Source organism: Bubalus kerabau, chromosome 3 (assembly GCF_029407905.1).
Source record: "Bubalus kerabau isolate K-KA32 ecotype Philippines breed swamp buffalo chromosome 3, PCC_UOA_SB_1v2, whole genome shotgun sequence".
NCBI lineage: Eukaryota > Metazoa > Chordata > Mammalia > Artiodactyla > Bovidae > Bubalus > Bubalus kerabau.
Window position 1 is genome coordinate 12,588,220 of NC_073626.1, and position 20,342 is coordinate 12,608,561.

General features: G+C 41.2%; 1 protein-coding gene across 10 annotated transcripts in view; it reads right to left on the minus strand.

Moving 5' to 3' along the window:
- NUP153 (nucleoporin 153) overlaps positions 1 to 20,342 on the minus strand; it is an 80,942-nt gene that overhangs the window by 8,708 nt on the left and 51,892 nt on the right. For 9 of the 10 annotated variants that reach the window (XM_055570711.1, XM_055570709.1, XM_055570710.1 and 6 more), the window contains 5 exons: positions 19,305 to 19,430; positions 15,569 to 16,189; positions 12,570 to 12,767; positions 6,581 to 7,468; positions 3,753 to 4,109 (listed from right to left, as the gene is read on the minus strand). In XM_055570711.1, the coding sequence (XP_055426686.1) occupies positions 3,753 to 4,109; positions 6,581 to 7,468; positions 12,570 to 12,767; positions 15,569 to 16,189; positions 19,305 to 19,430 (2,190 nt within the window). The remainder of the gene's footprint in view (positions 1 to 3,752; positions 4,110 to 6,580; positions 7,469 to 12,569; positions 12,768 to 15,568; positions 16,190 to 19,304; positions 19,431 to 20,342) is intronic. The other variant, XM_055570713.1, reaches the window with a different exon arrangement.

Genomic DNA, 20,342 nt, shown 5'->3' on the forward strand with positions numbered 1-20,342 from the left:
AAATGTACACATCAAGATTCTTTGCAGACTCTTACCTTGCTGAACAGATCAGGACAAGTTTTGAATTACTGATGAAGAAAATACAATGCTTGCTACCATTATTTACTAAAACCATAAGAATCCATAAAAAAACCTTCAATTAATAAGATCCCTATCTTGCAGCCAAAAATATTCAAGTCTTTAAATATCTAAGAAGATAACTGATCTCCTATCAGAAAAGCAACATGGTGCAAATACTGACTATTATGTGATCATGCATCCACTGCATAAAGAGAACTAACGTCTAATAAAATAATCTTCAGTGTCTGGTTATTAACACATTAAAAAAAAAAACACTTGAACAAACTAAAGATTACACTCCTAATGAGATGAGAAAATTGCTCCCAAGAGTTCCGTTCAGTTCAGTGGCTCATTCGTGTTCGACTCTTTGCGACCCCATGAATCGCAGCATTCCAGGCCTCCCTGTCCATCACCAACTCCCGGAGTTCACCAAACTCAGGTACAATGAGTCGGTGATGCCATTCAGCCATCTCATCCTCTGTCGTCCCCTTCTCCTCCTGCCCCCAATCCCTCCCAGCATCAGAGTCTTGTCCAATGAGTCAACTCTTCACATGAGGTGGCCCAAGTATTGGAGTTTCAGCTTCAGCATCAGTCCTTCCAATGAACACCCAGAACTGATTGCCTTTAGAATGGATTGGTTGGGCCTCCTTGCAGTCCAAGGGACGCTCAAGAGTCTTCTCCAACACCACAGTTCAAAAGCATCAATTCTTTGGTGCTCAGCTTTCTTCACAGCCCAACTCTCACATCCATACATGACCACTGGACAAACCATAGCCTTGACTAGACGGACCTTTGTTGGCAGAGTAATGTCTCTGCTTTTTAATATGCTATCTAGGTTGGTCATAACTTTCCTTCCAAGGAGTAAGCGTCTTTTAATTTCACGGCTGCAGTCACCATCTGCAATATCACATGGCTGCAGTGATTTTGGAGCCCAGAAAAATAAAGTCAGCCACTGTTTCCCCATCTATTTCCCATGAAGTGATGGGACCAGATGCCATAATCTTCGTTTTCTGAATATTGAGCTTTAAGCCAACTTTTTCACTCTCCACTTTCACTTTCATCAAGAGGCTTTTGAGTTCCTCTTCACTTTCTGCCATAAGGGTGGTGTCATCTGCATATCTGAGGTTATTGATATTTCTCCTGGCAATCTTGATTCCAGCTTGTACTTCTTCCAGCCCAGCGTTTCTCATGATGTACTCTGCGTATAAGTTAAATAAGCAGGGTGACAATATACAGCCTTGACATACTCCTTTTCCTAGTTGGAACCAATCTGTTGTTCCATGTCCAGTTCTAATTGTTGCTTCCTGACCTGCATATAGGTTTCTTAAGAGGCAGGTCAGGTGGTCTGGTATTTCCAGCTCTTTCAGAATTTTCCAGTTTATTGTGATCCACACAGTCAAAGGCTTTGGCATAGTCAATAAAGGAGAAATAGATGTTTTTCTAGAACTCTCTTGCTTTTTCCAGGATCCAGCGGATGTTGGCAATTTGATCTCTGGTTCCTCTGCCTTTTCTAAAACCAGCTTGAACATCTGGAAGTTCACGGTTCATGTATTGCTGAAGCCTGGCTTGGAGAATCTTGAGCATCACTTTACTAGCGTGTGAGATGAGTTCAACTGTGTGGTAGTTTGAGCATTCCTTGGTATTGCCTTTTTTTGGGACTGGAATGAAAACTGACCTTTTCCAGTCCTGTGGCCACTGCTGAGTTTTCCAAATTTGCTGGCATATTGAGTGCAGCACTTTCACAGCATCATTTTTCAGGATCTGAAATAGCTCAACTGGAATTCCATCACCTCCACTAGCTTTGCTCATAGTGATGCTTTCTAAGGCCCACTTGACTTCACATTCCAGGATATCTGGCTCTAGGTGAGTGATCACACCATCGTGATTATCTGGGTCGTGAAGATCTTTTTTGTAGTTCTCCTGTGTATTCTTACCACCTCCTCTTAATATCTTGTGCTTCTGTTAGGTCCATACCATTTATGTCCTTGATCTAGCCCATCTTTGCATGGAATGTTCCCTTGGTATCTCGAATTTTCTTGAAGAGATCTCTAGTCTTTCACATTCTGTTGATTTCCTCTATTTCTTTGCATTGATCACTGAGGAAGGCTTTCTTATCTCTCCTTGCTATTCTTTGGAACTCTGCATTCAGATGGGAATATCTTTCCTTTGCTCCTTTGCTTTTTGCTTCTCTTCTTTTCACACCTGTTTGTAAGACCTCCTCAGACAGCCATTTTGCTTTTTTGCATTTCTTTTCCATGGGGATGGTCTTGATTCCTGTCTCCTGTACAATGTCACGAACCTCATTCCATAGTTCATCAGGCACTCTATCTATCAGATCTAGGCCCTTAAATCTATTTCTCATTTTCACTGTATAATCATAAGGGATTTGATTTAGGTCATACCTGAATGGTCTAGTGGTTTTCCCTACTTTCTTCAATTTAAGTCTGAATTTGGCACTAAGGAGTTCATGATCTGAGCCACAGTCAGCTCCCTGTCTTGTTTTTGCTGACTGTATAGAGCTTCTCCATCTTTGGCTGCAAAGAATATAATCAATCTGATTTCAGTGTTGACCATCTGGTGATGTCCATGTGTAGAGTCTCCTCTTGTGTTGTTGCAAGAGGGTGTTTGCTATGACCAGTGTGTTCTCTTGGCAAAACTCTATTAGCCTTTGCCCTGCTTCATTTTGTACTCCAAGGCCAAATTTGCCTGTTACTCCAGGTGTTTCTTGACTTCCTACTTTTGCATTCCAGTCCCCTGTAATGAAAAGGACATCTTTTTTGGGTGTTAGTTCTAAAAGGTCTTGTAGGTCTTCATAGAACCATTCAACTTCAGCTTCTTCAGCGTTACTGCTTGGGGCAAAGGCTTGGATCACCATGATATTGAATGGTTTGCCTTGGAAACAAACAGAGATCATTCTGTCGTTTTTGAGACTGCATCCAAGTACTGCATTTCGGACTCTTTGGTTGACCGTGATGGCTACTCCATTTCTTCTGAGGGATTTCTGCCCACAGTAGTAGATATAATGGTCATCTGAGTTAAATTCACCCATTCCAATCCATTTTAGTTCACGATTCCTAGAATGTCGACGTTCACTCTTGCCATCTCCTGTTTGACCACTTCCAATTTGCCTTGATTCATGGACCTGACGTTCCAGGTTCCTATGCAATATTGCTCTGTACAGCAATGGACCTTACTTCTATCACCAGTCACATCCACAAGTGGGTATCGTTTTTGCTTTGGCTCCATCTCGTCATTCTTTCTGGAGTTATTTCTCCATTGATCTCCAGTAGCATATGGGGGACCTACCGACCCGGGGAGTTCCCCTTTCAGTATCCTATCATTCTGCCTTTTCATACTGTTCATGGGGTTCTCAAGGCAAGAATACTGAAGTGGTTTGCCATTCCCCATTCCTTTCTCCAGTGGACAACATTCTGTCAGACCTCTCCAACACGACCTGCCCGTCCTGGGTGGCCCTCATGGCATGGCTTAGTTTCACTGAGTTAGACAAGGCTGTGGTCCAGAATTACATTAAACTCAAAATGTACTTCATTCCACATGAGTAATTACAACATCCCAGCTAGAGATGACCTAAATGCAGCCATGCTTTCTCGTGGTATTACATGCTAAGAGTTCATCTACTTAGAATGAAAGCCAATTCAACTACAACATGTATTTGTCTTTTTAAAACATACCTGCAGAGCTAGATGTAGTTGTAGCTCCAAAGTTGAAGCCAGAGGTTGCAGTATTATTACTGCTGGCTCCTGTACCAAAGACAAATGGGGTGACAGCTGTACCCGTGCTTGATGTGGTTGCTGGTTTGCTCTCTTGAGAAAACAGCAAAGACTGAGATGTACTAGATTCGGCAGCGTTTCCAAAGGCAGAGCTGCTCACGGGATTGCTGGCCTGTCCAAACACAAAGGCAGCCACAGGTGCGCTGGAGGATGAGGTGGAACTACCAAATATGCCACCACCAACTGAAGTGGCTGGTGCACTTGAATTAGAGGAACTGCTGTTCAAGAAATTAAAAACTGGCTTGGCCGCACCTTGATCTGTAAGATGGAAATTAAGAAACAAAATTCTTTAAGAACAAGTAATAACAGAAGGCATTTTTTTCCTACCCCAAAATCTTTAGAAGAGAGTCCATTAGAAAATAGAATCATTACTGCTGCCGCTGCTGCTAAATCGCTTCAGTCGTGTCCAACTCTGTGTGACCCCACAGACAGCAGCCCACCAGGCTCCTCCGTCCCTGGGACTCTCAAGGAAAGAACACTGGAGTGGGTTGCCATTTCCTTCTCCAATGCATGAAAGTGAAGAGTCAAAGTGAAGTTGCTCAGTGGTGTCTGACTCTTAGCGATCCCATGGACCGCACCCTACCAGGCTCCTGTGTCCATGGGATTTTCCAGGCAAGAGTACTGGAGTGGGGTACTATTGCCTTCTCCGAGAATCATTAAGATTTTAATATAAATTAGCTCATCGAATGGAAATTTGTTAAATTTTGATGTAGTCAAACACATAAAACTACTCATATATATATAAAAATGTGTATTTGCAAAATATACATATATTTTTAAATACTCCTTAAATCCAAATCTCACTGGACACCACTATCTCAATTTGCTGTCCAGACTAGTGCACCCTAGTCTGCTCACTAATTTGTCTAACTCTGCAACATACTAAACTTCCAAACCTCTACAGCTACCGTTGCTAGACTGTTTGAGATATTGCAGCCTTATAGTATCGCTGGATATTAGTAGGGCAAACCTGACAGTATGTCAGCCTTTCTCACCACAATTTAAGATTTCCCTTTCATATGAATTTTTAGAATTATTTTCACTTAAGCTCACAAAGATTCCTCTAAGAACTGAAATTCTATTGGGGGTGAAGTGGAGAGGAAAGGATATTCACTCAGAACAAGTGTAAAATATCTCTTTTATGCTCTCTTATTTACCATGTTGCAGGTTCTGCTGATATTATAAAACACTAATTGGACCTGTTAGAAAATATAAATGGGATATGCTACCAAACTATTCACTTTTGATTTGGAGGAAAGCTATTGATTTTGTATATGGTGACCCTGAATCCAGCTACCTTTAGTATAAGACTTTTTTAAAAAACTTGTTTCAATAATATCTCAATTCCAACACTATCTACTAGCCAGCGCTGGTCACAGTGGAGTATGGGCACCAGTATAATTGACAGTAAATGTAATAACAGGTCACTTTCAAGTTGCTTAATAGGATGTTTAAAATGTATGTTTCAATGGAAATAATATAGTGATACTAGGATTAAATTTGATTAGACCCTATCTCATTTTTATTCCTTCTAAATAATAATGGATAATTTCGTTTTTGCTTTCTTTGAAGGGTGTTTTTCAATTTAAGTAAAATTTTATAGATAAAAACTGCTCGTACCTAGGTGCTGAATTCCATACAAATATTTTCAGGTTAATTTTTCATTTTCTTGTGTTTCCAATTTATTATTCAAAAGTGTTCATAGGTATTCAACTTTTGATTCTTTGCTTGTCTGAAAAACATATGTATGTGGCTCTTACCGCCTAAGAGTATGTGACTGGTTAACACAATCTCAAGACCATTTTTGCCTTTTGAGGTCAGTGCTCTACTGTTTTTAGCATTCCATGTTACAAATGAGAAGTCTGGTGCTAATCTGATAATCTATTTGTGGCAAACTCTTTTCTCTGAAAGCATTCAGGATTTTGGCCCTAATGTTCTAAAATTTCACTGGTCCTTCACAGTGAACACGTCGTTTTTAAGACCAGTGTCTTTCTTTACATGTGGGAAATTTTCTCCTGTTGCTTCTTTGATATTTCCTTCATAATGTCCTCATCTTCTAGGCACTCCTATTCCAATGGAACTTGTGGATATGGCTTAGATCAATCTGTTCTTTTACATTGTGTTCTGGGAAATTCTAGTTCACTAATCCGATTATCAGACGTTTGTTTTTTTTTTTCCTTCCTGCTACTCAGTCCACGCAGTGATTTTATTTCACCAATTATGTTTTTTTTTTTTTTTACTTTTAAAAATGCTGTTTTTTTCTTCGCAATTTTAGTTTTCAAATCCACCTCTATTTCTCAGGTATTTGTTGTCTATGTTCCTCGAATGCCAGCTGAAGACTGGCTATTGCTATTTGTAATATGAAGGCCTGTACATAAAGATTTTATTAGAAAGTATTTCCTGAGCTTATCTTCCTGAATAGTGTGTGTCAATTCTGATTTTAAAAGCTCAAACAGAAGGGAAAAAGTCACAGACAAATATGCAAATACTGTGGGCTTTCCATCAGAGCTACATCTCTCAAAATCAGACATGCAGTAACTTCGTCAGAATCACGGAGAGTGGAGGAGGGGATGGCAGGGGTGGTACGGAGCAGTTAAATCTGAAAGTCCTCTACGCCTTCCCAGAGTTCTGTGACTGGGACTCTCTCAACCATGTCCAGTGTAAACTGTCCCTTGACTTGCTGCATTTGTCGACACCTTGTTAAAAAAAAAAAAAGGTTTAATGCTTACCAGCTGCAGTACTGGTTTGAGTGCCAAAAGCAAAAGCGGGCTTTGCTGGCTGCTCGGATTCCTTTTCAGATGGTTTCACCACACTGAAATTGAAGGCTGACTTGGAAGAGCCCTCGTCTTTGGTTTGCTCTGAATTCCCAAAGGAAAACACCGGTGGGCACTTCGGCTCTTCATTGTCAGCTTTCTTCCCAAACACGAGAGATGTAGAAGTGACAGGCTCTTGCTGTTTCTCTTCTGTCCGTCCCAAAACAAATAATGAGGCTGACGGCAGAGGGGCAGGGTCCACGCTGCCAAAAGCGAACCCTCCTTTGGTAGCAGGTGTTTCTTCCTTTTTTGCTTCTGAAGTCTGACACGTGAAAGGAGCCACAGAGACACTCTTGGTGTCTGTGGTTCCAAAACTGAAGCCACTCTTGCTCTCAGAGGTCACCGCGGTGTCAGCAGCAGCAGTGGGGGGAGGGTTAATGACACCTGAACCAAAGCTAAAGCCCGTCGATGAGGATTTAGGCAGTTCTTCTTTCTTTTCTTGCTGCCCGAGACTAGACACCCCAAACGGAAATGGAGCTAAAGGAGCTGCACTGCTTAAACCAGAAGAAAGTCCAAACTTAAAATTACTGTCATTTTTACTGTCTTTTTTGACTTCTTCAGGTTTAGAATCAGATGAAACTCCAAATTTAAAATCTCCTATGGGTTTAGAAAATTTGAAGCCTTCACTCAGGGGGTTTGCAGACCCCGAATCTGCTGACACGCCAATTTTGAAGCCTCCTTGATCTCCAAATTTAAAGTTCCCAGTGTTGGCTAACGTCTGAGAGGGCCCAGAAGAGGGTGATGGGATGCCAAACTTGAAGGATGAGGTTGCTGTGTTCGAAGATGAGGAAGATGTGCCGAAGCCTTCAAAAACATAAAGACACCACACAGACACTGGATTAATATTACTAAATACCATTCAGTCAAACAAAATGTCAACCTTGAAAAGCAGGAGACAGGAACAGCTCAGACCAGGCCTACTTCAAAGAGCATTAGTTTAACAATGACAGTGAACACGAACCAAGCTGCCCCTCCTTCAGCATAAGAAGTACATGTTGAGCCTCACAGCCACATTTCATCCATCAGACTGACAGAGATCAAACACGTTTGATAAACCAGTGCTGGGGATGAGACTAGGAGGAACAGACAGTCTTGATATGGCACGTGGATGTGTAAACCACCACTAAGTCGGTGGGAAGCAACTTCTCAACATTTACCCTAAATTACAAACACAGGAACCTTTGACCCAGCAAGTCTACAGCTGAGTCTATTTGAATGATAAACTCACAGTATGTAAAATACCATGCGCCACCCAGGCAGCTGTAAAGGAAGAACTAAGACACGTCTGAGCTCATCTGTGGTAACAGCAAGGGTGCAGAAAGGTGATGGTGCCTACAATCTTTCCTAACAAGGTAGAGAGAAGTAAAAATACAGAGAAGAGAAGTACATTTGCTTGTGATGTGCATAAAGAAATGCTGGAAGAGATACAATAAACTAACCAAAGATGACTACTGTCGTTGGTGGGGCAAGAAGGATGGAAAACGAGCCAATGAGGACAAGAGACAGACCTTTCACTGTGAGTCCTGTCATAACTTGCTTTTTAAATCTTGTGAGTAAAGAGCTCAAGTATTTAGCATGAAAGAACCAGAACTGTATGAGTGGAAGCAGTATTTTAAAAGATACAAATACTATAATGACAAGATCAAAGTCTTGGTTTCAGAATGCTTTTCTGTAGCAGAATAAACTAGAAATTAAGCACCTGACTGGCTCCACAGAGATCAATGAACAGTACCAAGGTTATTTCTGCACTGTTCCCACTTACCCACATGTAAATTAACAAGTAACAGCCAAGCACTTGTAAAAGGCACTTGTCTTCAGATTTACTTTCCTTTAATGGTTACCCACCCACCTTTCTTTCCCTAAGAAACTTACTTGAAAAATTACATCAGCATCTCAAGAGCAAATGGCTACTCTCCACATGGGCTTGAAAATGCCTTACGTGACATCAGACAGAAAGCGAAAAAATAAAGGGGTCTAAGACAATAATTAATTATCACCTCTGCCTCAAAGGAGTTCAAAGGCACTTATGCCTCAGAAAGAAGGTTTAAGATATGGGAGTTCAAAGGCACTTCTGCCTCAGAAAGAAGGTTTAAGGTATGGTTATTACATCCAAGGAGCGGTGGCTGCATGGGCACAGGAGGGCCTAGAGGAGCTATCCCACGTTGAAGGTCAGGAAGGGCGACGGTGAGGAGATACCCCTCGTCCAATGTAAGGAGCAGAGGCTGCACTTTGCTGGAGGAGCCGTGAAGAGATACCCCACGCCCAAGGTAAGAGAAACCCAAGTAAGACGGTGGGTGTTGCAAGAGGGCATCAGAGGGCAGACACACGGAAACCATACTCACAGAAAACTAGTCAATCTAATCACACTAGGACCACAGCCTTGTCTAACTCCATGAAACTAAGCCATGCCTGTGGGGCAACCCAAGACGGGCGGGTCATGGTGGAGATCTGACAGAATGTGGTCCACTGGAGAGGGGAATGGCAAACCACTTCGGTATTCTTGCCTTGAGAACCCCATGAACAGTATGAAAAGGCAAAATGATAGGATACTGAAAGAGGAACTCCCCAGGTCAGTAGGTGCCCAATATGCTACTGGAGATCAGTGGAGAAATAACTCCAGAAAGAGTGAAGGGAGGGAGCCAAAACAAAAACAATACCCAGTTGTGGATGCGACTGGTGATAGAAGCAAGGTCTGATGCTGTCAAGAGCAATATTGCATAGGAACCTGGAATGTCAGGTCCATAAATCAAGGCAAATTGGAAGTGGTCAAACAAGAGATGGCAAGAGTGAATGTCGACATTCTAGGAATCAGAGAACTAAAATGGACTGGAATGGGTGACTTTAACTCGGATGACCATTACATCCACTACTGTGGGCAGGAATCCCTCAGAAGAAATGGAGTAGCCATCACGGTCAACCAAAGAGTCCGAAATGCAGTACTTGGATGCAGTCTCAAAAACGACAGAATGATCTCTGTTTGTTTCCAAGGCAAACCATTCAATATCACGGTGATCCAAGCCTATGCCCCAAGCAGTAACACTGAAGAAGCTGAAGTTGAATGGTTCTATGAAGACCTACAAGACCTTTTAGAACTAACACCCAAAAAACATGTTCTTTTCATTATAGGGGACTGGAATGCAAAAGTAGGAAGTCAAGAAACACCTGGAGTAACAGGCAAATTGGGCCTTGGAATACGGAATGAAGGAGGGCAAAGACTAATAGAGTTCTGCCAAGAAAATGCAGTGGTCATAGCAAACACCCTCTTCCAACAACACAAGAGGAGACTCTATACATGGACATCACCAGATGGTCAACACTGAAATTATATTCTTTGCAGCTGAAGATGGAGAAGTTCTATACAGTCAGCAAAAAACAAGACAGGGAGCTGACTGTGGCTCAGATCATGAACTCCTTAGTGCCAAATTCAGACTTAAATTGAAGAAAGTAGGGAAAACCACTAGACCATTCAGGTATGACCTAAATCAAATCCCTTATGATTATACAGTGAAAATGAGAAACAGATTTAAGGGCCTAGATCTGATAGATAAAGAGTGCCTGATGAACTATGGAATGAGGTTCGTGACATTGTACAGGAGACAGGAATCAAGACCATCCCCATGGAAAAGAAATGCAAAAAAGCAAAATGGCTGTCTGAGGAGGTCTTACAAATAGGTGTGAAAAGAAGAGAAGCAAAAAGCAAAGGAGCAAAGGAAAGATATTCCCATCTGAATGCAGAGTTCCAAAGAACAGCAAGAAGAGATAAGAAAGCCTTTCTCAATGATCAATGCAAAGAAATAGAGGAAAACAACGGAATGGGAAAGACTAGAGATCTCTTCAAGAAAATTCGAGATACCAAGGCAACATTCCATGCAAAGATGGGCTCGATAAACGACAGAAATGGTATGGACCTAAGAGAAGCACAAGATATTAAGAAGTGGTGGCAAGAATACACAGAAGAACTGTACAAAAAAGATCTTCACGACCCAGATAATCACAATGGTGTGATCACTGACCTAGAGCCAGACATCCTGGAATGTGAAGTTAAGTGGGCCTTAGAAAGCATCACTATGAGCAAAGCTAGTGGAAGTGATGGAATTCCAGTTGAGCTATTTCAAATCCTGAAAGATGATGCTGTGAAAGTGCTGCACTCAATATGCCAGCAAATTTGGAAAACTCAGCAGTGGCCACAGGACTGGAAAAGGTCAGTTTTCATTCCAATCCCAAAGAAAGGCAATGCCAAAGAATGCTCAAACTACCGCACAATTGCACTCATCTCACACGCTAGTAAAGTGATGCTCAAAATTCTCCAAGCCAGGCTACAGCAATACATGAACCGTGAACTTCCTAATGTTCAAGCTGGTTTTAGAAAAGGCAGAGGAAGCAGAGATCAAATTGCCAACATCCGCTGGATCCTGGAAAAAGCAAGAGAGTTCTAGAAAAACATCTATTTCTGCTTTATTGACTATGCCAAAGCCTTTGACTGTGTGGATTACAATAAACTGTGGAAAATTCTTCAAGAGATGGGCATACCAGACCACCTGACCTACCTCTTGAGAAATCTGTATGCAGGTCAGGAAGCAACAGTTAGAACTGGACATGGAACAACAGACTGGTTCCAAATAGGAAAAGGAGTACGTCAGGGCTGTATATTGTCACCTGCTTATTTAACTTATACGCAGAGTACATCATGAGAAACGCTGGGCTGGAAGAAGCACAAGCTGGAATCAAGATTGTCGAGAGAAATACCAATAACCTAAAATATGCAGATGACACTACCCTTTTGGCAGAAAGTGAAGAGGAACTGAAAAGCCTCTTGATGAAAGTGAAAGAGGAGAGTGACAAAGTTGGCTTAAAGCTCAACATTCAGAAAACGAAGATCATGGCATCCGGTCCCAACACTTCATGGGAAATAGATGGGACAACAGTGGAAACAGTGTCAGACTTAATTTTTCTGGGCTCCAAAATCACTGCAGACGGTGACTGCAGCCATGAAATTAAAAGATGCTTACTCCTTGGAAGCAAAGTTATGACCAACCTAGACAGCATATTCAAAAGCAGAGACATCACTTTGCCAACAAAGGTCCGTCTAGTCAAGGCTATGGTTTTTCCTGTGGTCATGTATGGATGTGACAGTTGGACTGTGAAGAAGGCTGAGCGCTGAAGAATTGATGCTTTTGAACTGTGGTGTTGGAGAAGACTCTTGAGAGTCCCTTGGACTGCAAGGAGATCCAACCAGTCCATTCTGAAGGAGATCAGCCCTGGGATTTCTTTGGCAGGAATGATGCTAAAGCTGAAACTCCAGTACTTTGGCCACCTCATGCGAAGAGCTGACTCAGTGGAAAAGACTCTGATGCTGGGAGGGATTGGGGGCAGGAGGAGAAGGGGATGACAGAGGATGAGATGGCTGGATGGCATCACCGACTCGATGGACGTTGAGTTTGGGTGAACTCCTGGAGTTGGTGATGGACAGGGAGGCCTGGTGTGCTGCGATTCATGGGGTCGCAAAGAGTTGGACACAACTGAGCGACTGAACTGAACTAATTAGTACCAGTGGGGAAAATAGGAAAGAGACCATGAGGCAACAGTTACAAAATGAGTTTTAGTTATGTCCTAAAATCTAAGTGCAGTGCTCTTCAAACCAGCTGTAACCCTTAGTCATGTCATTACTTCTGTGGGCTGCAACAAGCGTTTTCCTTCTCTAAGGAAAACTAGTAAAATAGCAAATGTATATCGTCACTCCTGACCACCAAATAACTCAACTACACGGTAATTCAGAGATAGATTATGAGCTGAAAGTCCAGGACAACACCTCATTTTACAAGAATTTTCAAGAAAGAATGGTTTTAAAAACAAAGCTGGGTGCAATCATTTCATTTTATAAGGAGGCGCTTTACGAACACCTCACCTGTGAACTCGGGCTGTGTGTGTGACTTTACAGTTTCACATGCTATACATTTGGTTGAGTCTGCTTTATTCTGGACTAGGCACACGTCACAGTTCCAGCTTCCCTCAGGTTTCCTGAACTTGTCCAAACCCAGGCAGCCTCCGGATGACAGGGAGACCGGGGGGGCCGTGCTGCTGCTTGAAATAGGTACTGAACTTCCTAGAAAACAAAGTAAAAATACAAAATTCTAATTTACATTATGTCATGATCTCCATGACACCATGTAAGTCCAAACGAACAATTTTTATCACTGTTTCCTATTAAGATAAAGAAAATGCCAGAAATATAAACATCACTTTGTTAAAAACGGTCCAGACATCTCAGATTTCTTTTAGTCTTATAAATGAGCAACTCTCACTCACCTTGCTCACTGATGAGTGTCCTCTTAAACACAAGGTTGACTAGCCATGGTTTTTGTTTTTTTTTTTTTTAAATGATGCTCACAGATCAGAGCATAAAAGACTAAATTTTCCTTAATAATATTTGTCAAATTTTGTTAAGCATCACAGATTATAAAACACAGGTTATAAATCGTAGGCAACAGCCTAACACATAAAATACACAGTCATGGCCATATTAATTTCAAGATTCCAAAGCACAGATCTCTGACTTTGAAATAACCATTTCTGCACAGAAGTGTTCTATTATCCACTCTGCAATTCAAGTAGACATGACCTACTATGTTCAAGGCATTTGTTAAAACGTAGCCATTTAACAGACATTGATTAAGCACTGTAATATTCTTAGGTTCTGGGAATATCAAGATGAATAAAGTGTCGATTCTAAAGGTGCTTCTGGTATAAAAAGGGGAAAGTAAAACAAACATAAATGCATAGTACCACCATCACCAAGATGGAGTGACAAATGATCTACACAAGCGCACAGGGAAGACATTACTACGAGACAGAAGGATTCACAGAGGTCATCTTTACACTTTTAAGCAGAATTAGCAATTTCGTGGGGAGAGGCAGCAGCGTAGGAGGGATGGCTCAGTAAGGCACAGCTGCGTGAAGAAATGCAGGGTTGCAAGGAAAGCCATTCGCTCTGGTAGCCCCACTTCTCTCAATGTCCTCCAGCCGTTGCCATTCTCCCAGGTACCTGCTCTGTGGTTTACCGGTATGTTCTCTTCCACTTTACCAATAAAATCCTGCCGTCTTTGGTCCACTGCCCTCTCACAAGCTCTCATCTACCCTGATGATTTTAATCACCAACAAAGTCTTTCCCATTAGCACCCAAGACCCATACTTTGGGGCGTCAGTTCTGTACGACCTCTTTGATGGGAGTTCCACTGTGCACCTGGCTGGCCTGGTGAGATGACAACTCTTCCCCGATGTGTTTCTGCAATGTTTCATTCTCTTCCTCTGACCCTTCTACTGCTCTTCTAGTGGCCAGATAGCCTTATTGAGACTTCTGGTTTGGTTCCCTTGAAACCCATCCTCCTAAGAAGCAACCAGTATCCCATGGTTCTTGTTTGGTTCTTGTCTTTCCTCTCGATTAACTGTTTCAAAGTTCTATTCCTGCTACTCTCTTAAGCTAAGCAGAGTTCAGTTTTAGGCTATCCTCTCTGTTTGCTTCACTCACTCACCTTACATCACCTCTACTCTCATCATTTATTTGAAAATTATGAGCAAATGATTCCCAAATCTGTGTCTCCAGTCCAGAGTGTCTATAATCAGTTTTATATCTTAAAAAGTCTTCTCACACATATCTGTCAACTTCAGCAGCTTGAACTTAATGTATCTTCAACTAAACACATTATTCTATCCCCCTCCATTTGATTTCATTAGTACATATCACCACTATCTCTATCTATATTATTGATCAACTTCCTAATCTGTGCTCTGGTCTCCAAATTTTGTAGCCTTCAAATCCATCCTCCGAAAAGCCACCGGGTGATTGAACAAAAGTATAAGTGTGACCCATCAACTCAATTAATTTTGCTCTCAGACATCCATCAACAGCTTTCTTTTTTTGTTAAGGGGACAATGAGGAATGCCAGATGGGAAGAGAAAGATATTTCAGAATAAAGACTCTGAAATCTTATTCCTGTAAAGATGTCTAGCAGGAATCAGAAATATAGCACACCCCTTGTGTTAGGACAGGGTTCTAGGCTATCAAGAGCTTTTCATTGTAGACACAAAACCACGCATCCACCAATAATGCAATAAGAATAGGAGGTATAATTCCCAGGACACTCGTAACATGTTTTATTTAGTTATCTATGTTACCATGTATCTGTACCAAATAATTATATAATAGCATTACAAAAACATCAGAGTCAAGTGAATTAATTCCAAATGAATTAAAGATCAGTGTAAATCTTCAGTAACTCTTTCAAAATTGAACAGAGAAACAGGAAAAATTCAACTCTAACTCCATTTTTCTGTCTGCCCAATAGTATTTTTTCATTAACGATTTAATAATTTATGATCATTGCAGGATCTCTGGCAGATAGCACATACAGGTACAGGTATCATCATTAGTACTCAGCCACACTCTTCTGATAACACAATACTGTCTACTCCTTAATGAAACTAGCTGTGGAAATGACCACTAGCCATCCTCACTTCCTCTTTGAGAAAAAGAGACAGAGTAGTATTTTATTCTGTGTAAAGGTTTGAGAAAGAGTGCTCTGTTCTAAGACCTTTGCATCTGTATCAGCCAACTTTGAAAATGATCACGAAGAGCCAGAAGTTTCTAATAAAAGTGCAAACAAAGAAGAGGTCAAAGCAAATGCTGGACTGATTTCACACACAACCTAGCTTAAGAGAACATGCAGTGCCAGTTCCAAGCAAGTCATTTTCATCTCAAGACAGTTTGGAAAATTATGACATATGAGGAAATGCTTGTCCTGAAACATCTAAAATACTGAGGTTGTTCTTAGCTGTTTTACAGAGAACAGAATTAAAATGTTCTATTAAAGTAATGAACAAAATTATTCCAAACAGCCATAAACGTACCTGGTTTCTCAGACATACAGGACACACACTTATTGTCTTCTGCATTATTAGAAACACAGCACACTGGACACTCCCAAGATCCCACGGGCCTTTTGAATTTATCTGCAAATCCTAAGGCACCAGTGGTCACAGTGCAGCTGGAGGAGGAAGCAGCCACAGTTACAGCACTTTCTGAAGCCACTGGCAACGTAAGGACTCGCTTAACACCAGTTCCCGGTTTCGGTGTTTCACAAGCTACACATTTTATCGCTTCAGGTTTATTCTGCACTAAACAGGTATCACAATCCCAAGTTCCTACAGCTGGTTTAAATTTGTCTCCGAAGCCTGCCGTCCCTGGTGTGGAAAGAGTCACTTTGCCGCTTTTACTTGGTGTCCCGGTTGCAGTCTGTTTAGCAGAATCTTTTGGTAGCAATTTTGTTGCTTGGCAGGCTACGCATTTGTTGTCTGTGCCTTTGTTCTGGAGTAGACAAGTATCACACTGCCACGATGACCCAGCTTTTAAACCTTCCCCAAACCCAGTTCCACTAGAAGAAAAGCTGCTTATTGCTGGTCTTGTGTGAACTACCGGGCTTGTGGTGGTAGGCTGAGCAGCTAGAGAATCTGCCTTCGGTGATGCGAAACCTACAACCGGGGGGAAGAGGGGCATGGGAGGGGAAAAATTAGTTAATGTTTTGATTAGACTATCTCCCCTGTTTACTGTTAATAAATATTAATAACATTAATTAATATTGGGGTGGCCAAAAAGTTCATTTGGGTTTTTTTCCGTTAAGACCTTACAGAAAAACCCAAAACAAACTTTTCAGCCAACTCAATAATGTGATACACTTACAGCTGTTAGTAATATTATTCCTGGGAGAAAACATTTTTTACCTTAATTTCAGAATTATTACAATCCAAGAACTACTTATGAGTTTTCACCTAAGCTGTATTTCTAGTACTAATTACATAGTTAATAACTGACAACCCAGTTAAAAGTCTACAGAAGGTGTTTTGTTTTGTTTTTTTATTTATTTTTTTAAATACATTTATTTATTTCTTGAAAGTGAAAGTGAAGTCACTCAGTCGTGTCCGACTCTTTGCGACCCCATGGACTGTAGCCCACCAGGTTCCTCTGTCCATGGGATTTCCCAGGCAAGAATACTGGAGTGGGTTGCCATTTCCTTCTCCAGAAGGTGTTTTGTTTATAGTGTATCATCATCCTCTAGAAATTTTAGTTTACTATAGTTCAGCTTATTTAACTTATATGCAGAGTACATCATGAGAAACGCTGGGCTGGAAGAAGCACAAGCTGGAATCAAGATTGCCGGGAGAAATAACAATAACCTCAGATATGCAGATGACACCACCCTTATGGCAGAAAGTGAAGAGGAACTCAAAAGCCTCTTGATAAAAGTGAAAGAAGAGAGTGAAAAAATTGGCTTAAAACTCAACATTCAGAAAACTAAGATCATGCGTTGCATCTGGTCCCATCACTTCATGGGAAATAGATGGGAAACAGTGGAAACAGTGTCAGACTTTATTTTTTTGGGCTCCAAAATCACTGCAGATGGTGATTGCAGCCATGAAATTAAAAGACGCTTACTCCTTGGAAGGAAAGTTATGACCAACCTAGACAGCATATTAAAAAGCAGAGACATTACTTTGCCAACAAAGGTCCATCTAGTCAAGGCTATCGTTTTTCCAGTGGTCACGTATGGATGTGAGAGTTGGACTGTGAGGAAAGCTGAGCGCCGAAGAATTGATGCTTTTGAACTGTGGTGTTGGAGAAGACTCTTGAGAGTCCCTTGGACTGCAAGGAGATCCAACCAGTCCATTCTGAAGGAGATCAGCCCTGGGATTTCTTTGGAAGGAATGATGCTAAAGCTGAAACTCCAGTACTTTGGCCACCTCATGCGGAGAGTTGACTCATTGGAAAAGACTCTGATGCTGGGAGGGATTGGGGCCAAGAGGAGAAGGGGACGACAGAGGATGAGATGGCTGGATGGCATCACCGACTCGATGGACAGGAGTTTGAGTGAATTCCGGGAGTTGGTGATGGACAGGGAGGCCTGGCGTGCTGCGATTCATGGGGTCGCAAAGAGTGGGACACGACTGAGAGACTGAACTGATTGATAGTTCAGTCAATACCTAATTTATGACTTGGGGCTTCCCAGGTGGCTCTGATGGTAAAGAATCCGCCTGCCAATGCAGGAGACCCAGGTTTGATCCCTGGGTCAGGAAGATCCAGGAAGGGAATGGCTAAGCACTCCAGTATTCTTGCTTGGAGAATTCCATGGACAGAGGAACTTGGCAGGCTACAGTCCATGGCGTCGCAAAGGGTCAGACATGACTGAGCCACTGAACTGAACTGAAGGTATACACGTAGAATCATGAAATAATGAGGAAAGGTTTGTGCTATCATTTAATTGATTCACTCGAGCTATACTTTATTTGGAGAAACAACCTTTCAATCCTTTTACTTTGGACCAATTAACTTTTATTCTACATACATCCAAAAAATCTCTAGACTGTAGAATCAAAGGAAAGAAAAACAGAGGGAAAGATGGTACAGAAGGTTGTTAGAGGTTTTTAGTTGCACCAAGAAATAATCCAGCCTAGAGCTATTTTTCCCCTAAAGACAAAGCAATTCCACATACTTAAGTTACTCCCAACAGACAACAATGTACTGTTTAGTTAATGATTAACCTGAGTCAGGAAAGTTGGCAAAATTTTAACAGCAACCACTTCAAGGTGTTACAGTTTTTTCTTTTTTGGATTTTTAGTATTTCTCTCAAGAGAACATATAACTACTCCAAGTTTTTGCTTTCTGAAACAGTTTAAAAGAGGGAGTGGGCATTATGGATCCAGGCAAAGTGAAACTTCTACAATGATAGACTATAATATATGCATTTGATTCTGACTACCACTTGGTTCAACCCAGCACAGGATTCTGGAGCTCTGCCCGTAACTGCATAAAATCATCTATACTGAGACTCCAGTAAGCAGTATACTAATCTATAAAATGGGAGCTGCACCAATCCCCTCCCCCCCAATCTCTCTATATCTTGTAGCAGCCAACCTTATTACTGAAACTCCTATTCACCTATGCATGAACACACGTACTGGATAAATCTAAACTATTTCAGAGCTACTACATTATAAATCCTTTTATATTCTTATTGTATACATCCCAGTTGGAATTATGCTATCCTGATTTTCAAACTGAAAACACATTCCTATTTGAGCACTTACTTCTATTCATCACCTTCAAATATTACCCACCAGCATTCATATCTTATTTCCTTTCCAGTAGTACCCTCCCCCTGCCCCCACACACCCTGTGTGTGTTACAATTAGCAAATGTTTTCTTTCCACTTGGCTTTGTTATATACACACCATTAACTGGGGAGTAATCTGAGGACAAGGCAGTTCAGTGCTCTCAGAGAGAGACATGTCCAGGTATATCATCAAGTTTATCTACTTTTTCTAATTATTGGTCCATCTCTATTAACATGCAATTCACATTTTTTCCTTCTATACTTGCTTCTTAGAGATTCCATTTTAGTGCAGTCCCTGAATTCTAAAGGAATAGTTTCTAAGGTCTTTCGCCTAAAAAATTTACACCGGAACTATCACTACATTCAAAAGACAAGACACCATTTTTTAAAAGCCTGAAGTACAACAAAGTGTAACAAACAATACTGAGATGAAATCATGATTTTATAATTAAGATCTGACTATCTCAAGGGCATCTCACCAGGGCTCTTCAGAACATCTAAGACACTTCCTTCTTTCAGGGTTTTCGCCACTCTGAAAGGGCTCTCGCAATCTTCATCTTGCTTCTTCTTACAGCTTGTACTGTTTATTGCAGTGGTATCTTGAGCTGTAATTTTTGTAATTGTAAAAGATATTACAAGAAAAAGCAAGTTAAATGCATTAGAAAGATCTTTCAATCAACTTCTTAAAAAAAATTACCATAACACAAAGATAATGAACAACAAAGGATTGTACATCTCTCCTCCAAAACAGTAAAAATATATAAACTATACATAATCTACAAATGAGTCCGTTATAGATCCACTATAATGATAAGAGTCAATGAGTTCACCAGTAATCAAGAAAATCAAAACAAGTCTTACAGAGGATATGGCCACTGGGACAAGCTCAAACACTGTATGAAATACGCCTTGATTATACAGAAACTTTAAACTGATTTAAAAACAACATTCAGACTTTCCTGGTGGTCCAGTGGTTAGGAATCAGCCTGCCGATGCAGGGAACATGGGTTCGATTCCTTGGTCCAGGAAGATTCCACATGCCCTGGGGTAAGTAAGCCCACGAACCACACCTCCTGAAGCCTGCGCCCCCCAGAGCCTGTGCTCCCCCAACAGAGAAGCCACCGAGATGAGAAGCAGAGAGCAGCCCCTGCTTGCCGGAACTACAGAAAGTCCATGTGCAGCAAAGAAGACCCAGTGCAGTCAAAAATAATTTTTAGAAGTTTTTAAAATGTTTAAAGCTTTTAAAAATGATTAAGTCAGATACTTCTTCTAAAAATTCACCCTATGATTGAAAATACCTGTCAGTTATTATGCTGAAAACCTGAATGATAAATACGCGATAAACTAGCTACATAAATTACAGAACACTGACATGATGGAATGCTATGCAGCCACAAAAATCATTCTCAGAAGAACAGTTACAGGAAAGAGTAGGTTAGAAAGTCCAGAAGATTGTGCCTGTTTACATCTAGAGTAATGCTGTTACTTTTTGTTTCCCAAACTTGCTAAAATGAACA